This window comes from Pseudopipra pipra, chromosome 20 (genome assembly GCF_036250125.1).
Source record: "Pseudopipra pipra isolate bDixPip1 chromosome 20, bDixPip1.hap1, whole genome shotgun sequence".
In the NCBI taxonomy this organism is placed as follows: Eukaryota; Metazoa; Chordata; class Aves; order Passeriformes; family Pipridae; genus Pseudopipra; species Pseudopipra pipra.
Genome location: NC_087568.1, coordinates 3,490,497 through 3,504,822, shown reverse-complemented (window position 1 = coordinate 3,504,822; position 14,326 = coordinate 3,490,497). Strand labels below are relative to the sequence as shown.

General features: G+C 54.7%; 1 protein-coding gene across 1 annotated transcript in view; it reads left to right on the top strand.

The window, feature by feature from the left end:
* Positions 1-527: 527 nt before the first annotated feature.
* RXRA (retinoid X receptor alpha) overlaps positions 528-14,326 on the top strand; it is a 106,318-nt gene continuing 92,519 nt past the window's right edge. The window contains exon 1 of the mRNA XM_064676750.1: positions 528-847. Coding sequence (XP_064532820.1) covers positions 820-847 — 28 coding nt within the window. The 5' untranslated portion in view covers positions 528-819. The remainder of the gene's footprint in view (positions 848-14,326) is intronic.

Below are 14,326 nucleotides of genomic sequence, written 5' to 3'. Positions count from 1 at the left end.
CCTTTTTCTTTTTTCTTCTCCTTTTTTTCCTCTCCTTTTCCCCCCTTCTCTCTTTTTCCCTCCTCTATTTTCCTCTCCTTTCCCCCTCTTCTTCTTTCCTCTCCTCCCTTCACTCTCCTTTTTTCCTTTCCTTTTCCCCTCTCTATTTCCCATTTCCTTTTCCCCCTCTTCTTTTCCCCCTCTCCTTTTTTTCTTCCCCCTCTTTCCCTTTATTTTCCCTCCCTCTCCCTTCTTTTTTATTTTTTTTTCCCCACTCTATTTTCTTCCCCATCACTTTAAGGCAAAAAAAAAAAAAAGGCAGCAAAAAAAAAAAAAAAAAAGGGAAAAAAATCAGGAAAAAAAAAAGAAAAAAAAAAAGGGGAGAAAAAAAAAAAAAAAGCCAACCAGCCCACCCCACACCAACCCGGCTGTCTCCGCTCCCCGCGGGCCGGCGGGGCCGGGCACGGGGCGGCGCTGCTCGGCTCGGCTCGGCTCGGCTCGGGCGGGCGCTGCGGGGCGGGCGCGGCGCTCCCGCTCCCCCCTGCGCGGGCCCCGGCGCGGAGCCGATCGCGCCCGGCGGAGCCCGAGCGGCGGAGTTACATTGTTGGAGTTTGCCACAACTCCGCGGCCTCCGCCGGTGCGGGGCCGCTGCGGGGCTGCAGCTTCCCCGCCGCCGCCGCCTCCTCCTCCTCCTCCTCCTCCTCCCCCCCACCGTGGGTGTTTTTTTTCCCCTCCTCCCCCTCTCCCCCCCGCTCTGATTTCCCTCCCCTCCGCCCGCCCTGCCTGTGTGTTTTCGCCGCCGCGCTCGCCGAGCCCCTTGGCATGAGTTAAGCACCAGCCATGGACACCAAACACTTCCTGCCGCTGGGTGAGTTCTGTTCCGAGAGATTCTCCCTTCCTACCGCGGGGGGTGTGCGTGTTGGGGACGGGGGGGGGGGTGTTTAAATACGATAAAATCAGCTCCTGACCTGCCTCCCCCCACCCCGTTCTCCGCTGCCCCTTCCCGCGGCGCGCACCGGGGGGCGGCGGGCGGGGGATGCGCTCGCCCCTTCCCCGGAGAGCGAGTGCGGGGCGGGCGGGCCCCGGCCCCGGCTCCAGCCCCTGCCCCCGGCCCCGCGTTCGAGTTGGTATTTTTGTTTTGTTTTGGTGGTTTGTTGTTTTTTTTTTTCCCTCGCGGCGCAGCCCGGGGGGGGACGGCGGGCCCCGGGCGGGGGAGCTGGGCCGGACCGAGCCCCGCTGAGCCCCGGCCGGGCAGCGCCCGCGGCCCCAGCGCCGCTTTCCAACGGGGCAGCGGCAGCCGGGAGAGCCCCCTCCCCGCCCGGGGCCGGCTCTGCGCAGGGCTGGGGCAGCGCGCAGCCTTTGCTTCCCCCTCTCGCCTTCCCTCTCGGTTTATTTTTCTCTTTAATTTTTTTTTTTTTTTTTTTTTACTTTGCTCCTTTTTATTTTTCCCCCCCTTCCCTCCCCTCCCTTTTCTCCCTCTCTCCCCGCGGCATCCGGGGCGCGCAGCCGGGCAGGGGGAGGCAGCGCCCGCGGGGACCCCGCACCGGCCCCTCCGCTCGCATCGACCCTCGCTGCCGGCGCCCAAACCCGCCGCGATTGGGACCCTCCTGCCCCTCCTGCCTTTTTTCTTTTTTTCTTTTTTTTTTTTTTTTATCCCTCCCCGGCTTCCTTTTAGTTACATTTTAAAACCTATTTCCAGCTGGAGTTTGCCATCGTTTCGGTGACTGAGTCAAGTCCTGGCTTGTAAGGGCGAATGCCTCCTGCGTCTCGCTTCCAGGAGAAGTGATATTGCAGAGCTCAGTGCTCAGGGTGGGGGGAAGAAAAGTTTGAGCGAAGTCGCCTGGCGCCAAGTCCGGGCGAGGGGGAAGAGGGACGAATCCTGCCATCCCTGTCCCTGCTCAGCACGATGGCTCTCAGCCTCTGGCCGAGCGAGCCACGAGCAAGACCATCCTTCTGCCTTCTCTAGTCTTTAAATCTCTGCCCAGCCTCTCTAGTCTATGGTAGTGTGTTTTGTTTGTTTGTTTGTTTGTTTAAATGTGTTTTTTGGTTTTGTTTAAGAATTGCAGTTTCAGTTGTTCTTTTCTAAGAGCAGAATAAATATAAACACCAGCACAAGATCTCCAGCAGGCCCGGCCCTCAGGAGGGTTTCCAGGGCTGTGATGATCTGGGGGCTTTAGCAGGGAGACCCCCGACCCTGTGGGGTGACAGGGCTTCGTTTGGCATCTTTGTGCTCCCAAAATCACAGTTTCACAGTGCTCCTCATTGACTTGGCTGGGAGGTGGGAGATGCTGCTGGGTTGACTCACCCAGAGTTGCTGCTCGGGCCAAAAGCATCTCACCTGCAGTGGGTCCTGATTCCAAATCAAACTGGATCCAGTGCAGGTGTTGGGGCTCATCACTAACACCCACCCCAGCAGAAGGTGCCTCTCTTGCCACACTGAAGGGGGTGGCTGTTTGGAGGATTCACTTTCCTTTGAAGCTGTTGTGGAAGATGGTCCAAACCTCTGTTATTCCGGGCAGGATCAGGCCCCTGTGTGTGTACCCACCTTTTCTGTCGGTCCTGAGCCCTCCTGTTACGCTGTAGATGCTAAATAATATGTTGTGTTATTAGTCAGGTTGGCTTTGAGGGGGAAGGTGGGGAGCATGTGTCACTGCTGGCTCAGGTAAGGGTTTTCATGCTGGTGCAGATGGAAAACAACTGATTTATCTTCTCATTTATAAATACGTGTACGGTGGGGAGAGGGTGGGTCTGTGCCACACACTGTGCAGCTCACCAGGAGCATCCAGAGGGAAAACAAGGCAGCCCAGGAGAGTGGGGCTGGGCGGGTTATAACTTTCCATCTCTGGCTCAGGAGAAAATCCAGCTGTCTGTGTGGGGTGTGTGGTCTGGGTTTGTGTCCGCTGCGTGTTGTGCTGCTCTGGAAGAGACTCCTAAACTTTATCCACTGGTCTTTGGTCACTGATTACTGACAAAAATCACTTTGGTTCTAAGGACAATGGGTTCTGCAGGGTTCGGAGGGGGAGATCTTGTTTCTGCTCTGGGCAGTGGAGGCAGGTTGGGTCTAAAAGCTTGTGAGCAGTTTGTGGGATTGAGGGGAGCCTCGAGAAATGTGATCAGAGACCTTTCCAGTGGAACCTAAGCAGAGCTGGAAGGGCCATGGGGTCTTGGTGCTTTTTGGAGGTGGGATGGTCCAAAACCTGTCAGACCCTGACTTTGCAGAGTGCCAGGGTGTTTCACCAAGCCCATGCCATGGCTGGGAGCTGGCATTGGCAAGCCGAGGGGAGAAAAATAGCCAAGCTTGTGCAGTGTGTTTCCCTGCACACCAGTACAGGCCTGAGCTGGAGAACAAGAGCAACTGGGCCAAAATCCAACTCTGTTACTGTGCCCCCATCAAAATCTCATCTCAGTGTGGCCTGAGAAGGCCAACCTGGTGAGGTTCCTGGCCAAGTCCTGCCCGTGGTTAGACTCAGATAACCGTGCTGATGTCATGGGTGGAAGCGTGGCCAGCACTGGGCACTTTTAATAGTAGTATCTCATTTTCCTGCTCCTCTGGAGAGCTCCTGGCAGATGCCAGCCAGAGGCTCCCCGTGAGGACAGTATGTCCCTGGGTATCTCCCAGGCTGGCTGCTGTCCCACTGCCAGGACAACCTGCAGCCTGGTTGTGGGGTCTGTGAGTGCAGATATCACCAGAGCCCTGGTGAGGCTCATAAACACCTCAGGGTCCAGCAGATGCTGCCTTGGAGCTGCCTGGAACTACAGATCTGCCTTGACTGAGCTTAGCATCATCGGAGGTGTCCTGCTTTTGTTCTTCTGGGGGGGATGTGTTGTGCTCTGTCTCCAGGAGGAGGAAAATCAAGAAAAATCTGTCATGCAAGTGCTTGTGAGGCTGCAGGGATCCACCTCTGCAGCCTGGTGGGGTCTGTGTGCTGAGGTCAGGCTTTGGGGGCTGATGTGCAAACCAAGGGACTTGGTTCTTCAGGTGGCTGCTTGTTCCTGAGGCTCTGACCGTAGCAATCCTCTTATTGCTTTGTTTTCTTCTTTTCCATTCCCTTAAGAAGGTGGTACCTCCTGGGGAGGAAAAAGGGGAGTGGGGGTGGGCTCAGGGAGCCCTCCCTTGAGGCTCAGCTCTGTGGGGGAAGAAACAGTTAATGGGTGTCCGAGGCTGGTGCTTCCCTCCCGGAGGTCAGTTCACCGGGTTGTAACCTCTTCCAGTCCATCTTCCCAGCCCTGCAGCCGTGCCAGGGGCGGCTGCAGCTGCTCAGGATGTGGGGTGAGAACTGGCCGTGCTGGGGCGGGAACGCCTCCGAGGAAAACAGCAAAAACAACCCCCCCCCCCCATGTGTCCAGCCTGGGAGGGGACAGCCCGGAGTGTGGGGGCTGCCTCGGGTGGAAGAGAGCGTGGGAGTGTGAGTGTCCATCAGACACCTCCATCCTGCATCCCACGTGTCCGGGGCGAGCCTGGATGCTGCGTGGAACCCAAGGCACATCAACGGGAGCCTCTGTCCGGGTTGAGACCTCCTCACCACGATCCTCATTTCTGCTCCGTGTAGCCTCAGAAATTTACAGCTGATGGGAAAAATCCGTAGGGAGGAAAACTTCTGTAAGATGTAGGGAGGGTTGTGGTTTTTCTGAGCACCCCGGTGAGGAAGGAGGAATCCTCTGCCCCACGTCTGGAAGATGCTGGTTGGCTCCGTGGGGCTGTTGGGCTAAAGCAGGGCCTCAAAAGATAAAGTCTAGTTGTGTCCTGGTCTCTCTTGCTGAAGCCTTGTGTAGGGCTCGACCTCTCCCAGTTGACATATGCAAAACGGGCTGGGAAGGAATTTCTGCCTTTTTCAGAATCTGGGCTGTGACAGTGAAATAAATCCTCCAAGCGTCCCTGAGTTTACTCCACGTTATCCTGCTGGGTTGGGGAGAGCATTTGTGTTTCTCAAATTTAGGGCATTTTATTTATTTAAAAGAGAGCGGGGGAGAAAGCCGCAGAATTTGAGTTATTCATTGCAAATATTATTATTGGCATTTTGCTCCTGTTGAGAAAAAAAAAAATCAAGGGGGCAATCAAAACATTTCACTGGAAAATACACCCTGGCTTCGTCCCACTCACATCTTGGAGGCGAAAATAAATATTTATTGAGAAATGGGTTAAAAACCTTTTTGTTGGAGCATTGTTTTCTGGGAGCAGGGGTGGATTGCCATATGCCAGAGCCCTGCCACCCAGCTGAATTTTGATTTTTTTTTTTAGTTTTTTTTTGCAAGATGGTTGAGAAAAGAAACAAACAGAGGAACTGTGAGTGCTGCAGGGCAGGGGCTTAGGGTGTTCTTGGGTCCTGCCTCGTCCATAGGATGCTTGTTCCTGTGAGCATCCTGGTGCCTTTTGGGGGGATTGTGTGTGCTCAGGGTGTTCCCCAAGGCTCTTGGCTGCCTGAAATCACCATAAATATCCTGTGAGCCCACTGTGGTGAGACAGCAAGAGATGGTGGCCCTTGGCAGGGGGATTAACTGAGAGGATGGTGATGGAGCAGGGTTACCAAGGGACTCCCTGTGCCCCATCTGGGCTCCTCTCCATGGAGCTGTGCTGCTGGTGATAACCAAATCCGGGGATACCTCAAATCACTGTGGGCCGAGTATTGCAGAGACCTTCCCTGCGAGCTGGGTAACCTAATTGGGCTCTAATTAATGCTGTTCTCTGGCGCTGATTCCCAGTGTCAGAGCCATGATCACCTCCCTTGGTGGGTGAAGGAGCTGGGTCTCTCCTCGCTCCAACCCCCAGAGTGAAGGGATGCTCCGTGGAGCAGAGGGATGCTCAGTGGTGCCGTGGGATGCTCGGCAGAGCAAGCACGCTGCCGGAGCAGGATCCACCCCAGCACTTCCATAATTGCTTCCTTAAAGGCCCAGGTGGGCCCTCCAAGCCAGTGGAGCTACAAAGCAATAGGGGAGGCAGCCTGGGTGGTTTTATTTTAATTGATTTTGTCAGGAGTTGCTGTATTTTATTACATTTAAAGACTAGACTCTGGAATAACTTTGAACGTTTGACACGCACACAAAAAGCAGCTTTCTGACATTTTCCTCTTTGCTTGTCTTTTATTTTATTTCTCTCCTCTCCTCCTCCTCAAAGGAAAGCGTGTGCCTGGAGGGAGGACAGAGGAGGAGGAGGGAGGAGCGGTTGTGTCTCTCCAAAGGCTGCTCGAACATCAAGGCAGCGCAAAGCAGATGAAATAATATTGCAAATAAGGATTTAAAAAACCCTACAGAAGGATCCCCACACATGCCAGCCAGCTCAAACTGCCAGAAGATTTTCAGACAGAAGCAATTTAGCCTGGGAAAATGCTCTATTGTTGAGATGGAAACTGGCTGGGAGAACTTGCCTTTTCTGACAACGTTTGGCTTAGAAAAAGCAAAGCAAAGTCAAGGAAACAACCTGAGTTTTTATTTAGAGAAGACGGAGCTTTTCAAAATGGAGGGTGTTTTCCGAGATAAACAGGGAACAATTCCCTTACAAGAAAGGGCTCAAATTAAGCCCAAATGCAGCTCTTCTCCTTTGAAATTTTGTTTAACATGGAGTTAAAAAATAATCCTGTTCAAACAGACCATTCGTAAGCATGAAATGGTTGGGCTTTTTCCTTCCCCCCCCCCTTTTTCTTTTATTGTGATCTACAATAAAAGTTTCAAGGCTTGCACCTTGGGGCTGTAATTCTGGTGGCAGCTGTGCCTGTGCCAGCTCCTGCCTCTGGACAGCAGGAGGGGACGGATCTTGCCTTCAGAAGTCCTTGTCTGCCCAGATGAGGCAGATCCAGGGTGGGAAACTGAGGCACGCGGGTGCGTCTGAGCGCCGGCGGAGCTGGGAACGGGGCCCGGAGCGAGGGCGTGGGGTGGTTGTGAAACCTCGGCTGGGACGGCGGCTTCCAGCCCTGCAGAGCTGATCCATCTGGGATCTCGGCTCCATAGGGCTCTCCTGGGCTCTTGAGGGTCCCAGATCCTTGGCCTGGGAGCCAAAAAAAGCTCACAGGTGGGGTTTGTGTGCGATCCGGGTGCTCCCAAAGCTGCGGGCGAGGAAGAAACTTCCTAAATATTTGGTTTATTAGGCGTCAGGATGAGGGCTGGAATCCCCTTCTGCTCTAGCAGGAGATCATCCCTCTCACCGTGGTCATTGCTCCTTCTTTCAGACTCCTGGGGGATTTGATTTTTTTGTGAATCTCTCGGTCTTGGTGGGCCATGAGTGGAAGTTGGTGGTAAATTTGGGTTTGGGTTTTGTCTGAACCCTAAGCCTTTCCCCAAGTTGCATCAGCTGCAGGATTGCTGCAGAGCCAAGAGATAAAAGGGGCAATACTGGGGACCAATAAAATGGTAATGGGATTCCCAGCTGGTTGTTACTTTCCATGGTTCTCCATGGTTCACTCTTTTGTGAAGTTTTGGCTTTCTTCAGCTTTACAGACTTTAAAAAAAAAAAAAAAAAGAAGAAGAAATTAGGAGAGGGGGAGCTGAGGGCAGCCCTGGAGCCCCCTGAGATTTACAGCCCCCTCAGCTCCCGGAGCAGATCCTTTGTGCTGCCCGGAGCGGGTTAGGGAGGGATGCCCCGTCTCGTTTCAGCTGGGTGGGAAGGCAGAAACGTTTGATTATTGTTTTTCCATTTCTGGCTGACAAGCGAGCGCTGGAAAGTTGTTTTCCTTCTTTATATTTTTTGCTGTGAACTCTGTGGGCTGCTGCGAGACAATTTCGTTGTGGGCAGCGCGTCTCCTACGTGCCCATTATGGAGTCGCAGTGAGGCAACGGCGGCGGTGAGGCAAGAGTGGAAGGAGAAGTGCGGGAGAGGGGGGTGAACTTCCAGCCAAAATCCACCCCGGGACACCGAGGTGGTGAAGCAGGGACACGGGATTGCCACGGGATGGGATGGAGGAGGCGAGGTGGTGAGTGGTGGCAGAGGCACGAAGGGAAATAGAGAGGAGCTGAGTCAGGGAGAGGCAAGAACAGAGCTGGGGGCATCACCACTGAGCTGAGGGAGTTGTTTTGGTTGCTCCTGGGGGTGAAAGGGATGGATGGGTGAGAGCTGGTTTCCAGTGCTGCAGCTTCCCTGCTCTGCTCCTGAAGACCCATGTGTAAGTGGAGGCTCTTGGAAAAAGAGGATAAAAGAATGAGAGACCCCCTTTCTGCCTTGACCAACTTTGCCAGACTAAACTGAACTCCCCTTCTGCTCCCACCTCCCTTTTTTTGCTGCCCCGTTTTTGTGAGAGGAGTGACTTTATCAGGCCTGGGAAGGCTTGGGCTCTGCCTGCTGTGGAGGAGCTGTGGTCTCTAACAGGGTGGAGCAGGCAGCAGATAACGGCGTATCAGCGGCAGGTCGTGCAGGGGATGCTCGTGGGCGCCGTGATGGGGAGATGCACGGCCCCACATGGCAGTGTTGGGGCTGCTTCTGGAGACCCCTCGCTCCCTACAGCTGCCCTGACCCACATTGTGGTGCTGCTGCAGCCTGGTGGGATGTTTAGTGTGGGGCCAGGGGTGTGGGACAGAAGTGGCTGTACCAAAAGATCAGGGGTACCCAAACCCTGTGAGGGCCCAGGTGACTTCAGCAAGTTGAAAGCTGCTGTCTCAGGGAGCTCTGCACCTGCGTGACCAACCCTCCCTGCTGACCTGCACTTGGTCAAGTGTGACTTTCAATTGATCATAAAAATCCAGTGTGATTCATGGCATTTCTGCCCTCCAGCCTGCCGGGCTCCGTCTCTCCGCATTCACGTAGCGTGAGAGAGCAGATTGCCCTCCAGTTCATCCTCCTCATCCTTAATGGGGAGCTGTTGCTTACTGGGACTGCTCCCCTCACGTGCTCCTTGAATTATAGTGTCTTAAAGATGTGGCTTAGCATTTTAATTTAATTTTCTCTCTCTTTTTTTTAATTTATTAAGAAAACTCGTCTCAGTGCAAGCTCCCAAACATCAGGGTGGGGAGAGAGGGAGGTGCATCCCTGCTCCATCCCAGTGCAGACTCGTGTGCGTGCGTGTGCGTGTGGCTCACAGACAGTGAAATTGCACCCTAGAGTTATAAAGCAATTGTCTAGCTCAGCAGCAGAATGAGCATGAAATGGTGCAGAAAGCAACTAAATAAAATTGGGTAAGGCAGATGCATGAAAATAATGACATCTCTATCCTGTAGTCAGGCACGCTTGCTCTTCCTCACACACGCAGATAAACTTTTATAACAGACTTTGCATTTATTTTCCCAGGAAACTCTTCTGCTGTGGAGATGTGTGTTGGCGTGGTTGTGAGCCCCTGCACCCCCTCTCCCATGTTTCTGGGGCTGTCATGCCGTGCATCGCTGCCCCTCTCCTCCCGTTCCTCCCTCCTTGTCCCCCTTTCCCCTGTTTTTGTTTTCAGAGAGGGATTTTTATGCTCAGTCAAACACCAAAACGATAACCTTTGCGACTTCATTTCCTTTCGGCTGCTGTGGCTGTGCCGGGCTGGGGAAGCCCTGTGAGCTGGTGGCTCTCAGGGTGACCTCCCACGTCCCATGCAAATGGGATGAAAAGATGCTTTCCTGGCTTGCTCCTGCTTTGGAGTTTTTTCCTTTTTCCTCCCTGGATGGTGTAGCTGTAGTGGGCTGTTGTGTGGAGCTTTAGGACACAATAGCAGGGATGGAAAGCCAGGTTGGTGCACTGGCTGTGTGACTCCAGGGTGACACCGGGGCCACCTGCTCCTGCCCTCTGTATTTATCCAACTACACAGATTAAAAATGCCCCCAGTTGGGGCCTGGAGAATTGACTTTAGCTGTGCTTTGTCCCCAGACACCATCCCCAGGGTTTTCCCTGGGCTCTGTGCTGCTGTCCCTGCTGTGACACTGCCTTGGAGTTGTTGGCCTCAACAGAGGCATGTTCCCCCCCCTCTGCTCCTGGAAGCTGATACTTTTCTCAATGGTCCAATGTTTTGCTCCTTTTGTGCCAGGATCCCCACTGAGACTGGGAACAAGCTCCTCATCTTCCCCCTCAAGAGGCCCTTTAGGTGACATTAAGACTATGTCCCTGCTGTCCTCATGCCCTCCTGTCTCCAAAGATATCTTTGGGCACTGCTCCATGTGCTTGTGGTGCTGGGGATGCCTTTGCTCAGTGGGGTGCTGCCTGCTGCATCCTGCCTGGATGCATTGGAAGGCTCAGGACTGAGCTGGTCGTGGATCCTTTCCTTCTCTGCAAGGAAAATTCAGCCCTGGGCTGTGCTGGAGCCTGGGGCTCCCCACCCAGCGCCTTTGCAGCAAAATCTCCATCTCTGGCTTTCCTTTGCCAGGATGTGTCCCTGAGGTCCCAGATTAGCTGCTCCAGTGCCCCTCCATCACACGCAGACCAGCGTGGATCCCATGGGTGGTCGGGAGCTGCGTGTTGGCTGCTCAACAGCGTGGGATGTGGCGTGTTCCCCTCCTCCTGCAAAAACCCAGCTCCTCTGGGGTGAGGCAGAGGAGGAGAAGGAGGAGGCTTCCCTGCAGGGATTGCTCCAGCTCTAGGGCAGCAGGATGCCAATGCTCTACCAGCATTTTTGCTGGTGTGGGGTTACGGCACCGGAGTGGGGAGCAGGGAAATGCACACGTGCAAAAATCAGTGTGAAAGCACAAATCGGGCCAAGAGTGAAAGGTTAAAGAAATCCAGAGGAAGTGGAGTGATGTGCATGATAGAAAGGGGTTTCCTGTACCTACAGAGGCCACCCAGGCTCCCTTCCTGCCGAGGTAAACGTGCTAAACCCAAAACTTTCTGCTCCCCTAAGCAAATTGTGGTCTGCTCTTCGGGCATGCTGTGAGCAAGCCGTGCCAGCCGCGGTGTTAATGCCTCCTGCTTTACAGTCTGCTCTCCCCAGACGCTGCCGTGGTATTTATGGGATGATCAGGCAGATCCTGGGCAGCACCACAATCCTGCAGAGGGAACAAGACTCGGGAAGGGTTTTCTGCAAGTGAGCTGTGCCCTGTGCTCCTCATCAGGGACCCGACATCAGAGGGGCTCCGGGAAGAGTTAAGGCTCCTGGGACAATTACCTGCAGGCCCCTATTTAAGCACTTAGGAAGGCTTAGCTGATCCCAGCTGGAGATAGGCCTGGCCCCAGGCCAGCGGATACCTGTTGTGTGCAAATGTCTGAGACTTTAAACAACAGTTCAAAGCTGGGGCTTGCTGAGAGCAGGACCCCCAGTTGTGCTAAGGGGGGGGGCTCTGCTCACCTGCTGCGGGTGTTGTGGGGCTGATACGGTGCTTCAGAGGCACACAGCAAGGCAGCACCCTGAATTAGACCCTGCCAGCGGGTTTCTCTGCTGCTTATAGCATTGGGAGACACAGATTTAGTTGGTTAAGGGTTTTTTGCCTGTGTTTGGAGCTGTGTTTTGGTGGCGATGCTGCCGTGTCCCGCAGCTCTGGGGCTTTGCCTTGGAGCCCCAGCGTAGTTGTACCTTGGGGTGTCACCCTCCTCTCGGGCGGGGGGAAAACCAGCATTCCCTTCTGGCAAGTCGCTCCCTCTTCGTGCCTCACCTGTGGGGCAGGTTTAGGCTGTGGAAATCAGAGGCCGTCGGTCACCGTGGGCTTTGTTTAGCTTGGGTGCTCCCTCTTCCCATCTCGTTTTTCCTCCTGCGCCGGGATCGCCGAGGGGTGTTCGGCGCCGCTCCCTGCAGCACCCAGGCGCTCCTCTGGTTGTCCTGGTGTTGTGCCGTGGGAGTCGAGGCTGGGCGGGCATGGAAAACCACGTCTGGCTTCTCCAGCGAGGTTTCACGGCCTCTAGGTGTGCGCAGGAAATGTTGCAGGGCAGGGATTTCTTGCAGCAAGCCCTGGGTGGCAGATAACAGCGCGGTGCCCATCTGGAGCCCCCACCTACGCACATGGGGAGGCTCCACCTCTCCCGGCGCCTTCCCAAAACCCTGCGGCAGCACAGGGGCTGTGGGGCTGATCCAGGAACCCTCTAGGTCTCTTTCTTGGAGCAGTTGCCCTCGCCCTTGGATGCTGTCCTGGCTGTGTAAGGTGCAGCCCACCCTGGGGCCACAGCTTGGTGTAGTTCAGCAGCACCCCAGGAATGGCACCTGGTGTTGGGGGAGCTGAAAAACTGTTCTCAGGGATGCACACGCAGGCAAACCTGAGGATACAGCCTGGGAAGCAGTGGCATGGAGGGCGAAGCTCATCCCAGCTCATCCCTGAGAGCAGAGGGATGCCTCAGTCCTGACCAAAATGTGGGGACCCCAAAGCAGCCCTTCGGAGGGAGGAGAGCACATGTTGGGGTGGAAAAGTGCCTGTGCTGGGTTGGGGTGTGAGTTGGGGTCCTTGGGGTCCGTGCTGGGTAGGAAGGGGTGAACATGGGGCTGGGTGCAGGGCTGTGCCCGCAGGGTGGGAGCAGCCGGTCCTGCCAGTTCTCCAGGGCTCTGGGAAGTCCCTTGAGCTGCAGTCAAGGCCGAGGTGAGAGCTGATCCCAGGACCTTCTCTGCCACCAGTTCCCAGGGCTCTTCCTTGGCCACTCCTGATGGCTCATTTGTAAGTCTTTGGGAGCACAGACTCTGGGAAAGCACCCAGGGAGTCTGGCCCTGGCTGGGAGTAAAAGCTGTCTTTTACAGAAGGGAAGGCAGAGCCAGTGCACTCCCTAATTGAATACACCTTTAGAAATTAATAAGGTAGAACTGACTCTACCAAAAAAAAAAAAAACAAACCAAAACACCAACCCCAATGCATTGAGCTGCCCTGTAATTGTCAGTGTGGAAATCATGGGCACATGAGGACTTGCAAGCGAGTGATTAAATCCACAGCCTGGTTTCAAAAGCAGAGGAAATGGGCCTCCCAGTGCTGCCTGGCCCTGCACCAGTGCTGGGGGTCCCAGGGACCCTTTGGCAGAGGGGCCTTTGTTGGGGTGGTTTGGCTGGACCCCGGCGGGATCGGCAGCTCAGCATTGATTTCATCGAGCGGGTTCAAGATCACGTCAGCTTAACTAAGGACTGAGATTGACCCACTGTGATTTACTGACTTTATTATTAAGACAATGATGGGGCTGGGCTGGGGGAGAGGAAGCTCAGCATTCCCATCTCTGCAGGGTGGGATGGATTCAGGCAGCACTGGCACCTTTCCCAATTTTTCCGTCCTTTTTGGTTTGAAGAGGTAAAATCCTGAATGTACCTTGAGGAGGGTGCATTGAGGAGAAGGACTTTCCATCCCAGCTCTTGGCCCTGTCAGTAGCTGCAGCAGAAGAACATTATAAGGAGCTATTCATCATTGCAATTATTTTATTAAGGGTACACTGTGTGCTTGGGAGCTGGAAGAGATGGAGCTTTGGGATGTTTTCAGCATTATAAATACTGGTTGGTTACATCACCCAGCTTTTAAAAAATGGTATGTGTTGTCCTGGTGAAAGAGGATTTGCAGACAACCTTGGAGAGGGGAGCCAGGTGGCTGTTCCCAGCAGGGAGAGCAGCTTCTGTCTTTGCATTTCCCTTGGGACCAACAGGGAGAGAAATCTCTGGGCTCTGCCTGGGGGGAATTTGTGTAGGGGTGCCCGTTATGGGCTGGAGGTGGTTGGAAAGGGCTCCATGGGAGCAGCCACGTCATTCTCACAGGAGGTGGGTGAGCTCCTCTGTCTCAAACACGGAGCCCCATAGCACAGCGCCGTGCCCTGCTCTGGGAATGCTCCGTGCAGCCTCTCGCTACCAAACTCCAAAATGCTGTTCTGAGGGCTGTTCTGCATTTTTCTGTCCTGTGTGGGGCCCTGGGTGTTTTTCAGGGGTTGCCCACCCCGGTGCCACCCCAGCCTGCTGTGGCAGAGTGGCTGGTGGCAGGTCCCTCAGGCTGCACCTCCGCGTGCGTTATCGCAGCCGCGCTCGGGGTAAAGTCCACCATGGGAAAATGCCTGGTGGACTTTTAACTGGAGTCCTCAGGAGAGCCCAGCTTAGAAACCTTTAACTGTTTCCTGACAGTCTCTGCTGGAAAATAAAGACAGAATGGGGGCGAGGGTGGGCTGCCTGCCCGGGGTGGGGTCACTGCAGTGGGGGCTCACTGGTGGCAGTGCTGGGGTGGTGATGGGGACAGTGCCAGCTGATCCTGGGGACATCACTGCACATGTCCACCCCTCCACTGGCTTTGCTGTCATACCCTCGGCTCTTGACCCATCTGTGGCCCCCCTAGAATCCATCTCTGGGCATGCAGGGGCTGCACCAGGGTCATGGGATGGTCCTTGGGACACAGTGTGTGTCCCTGCCCTCCTCCCTGTGCTCTCCCTCCCACTGCGTGGCCTGAAAGGATGAACTCTGTGTGTGGGGAGGGATGGGCATCACTCTGCAGCATCCATATCAATGGGAAGCTGCATCTGGAGGTTGAAAGGGGACTTGGCACTGCCTTTTTTGCTGTACCATATGCTGATTTTGCCTCCTGC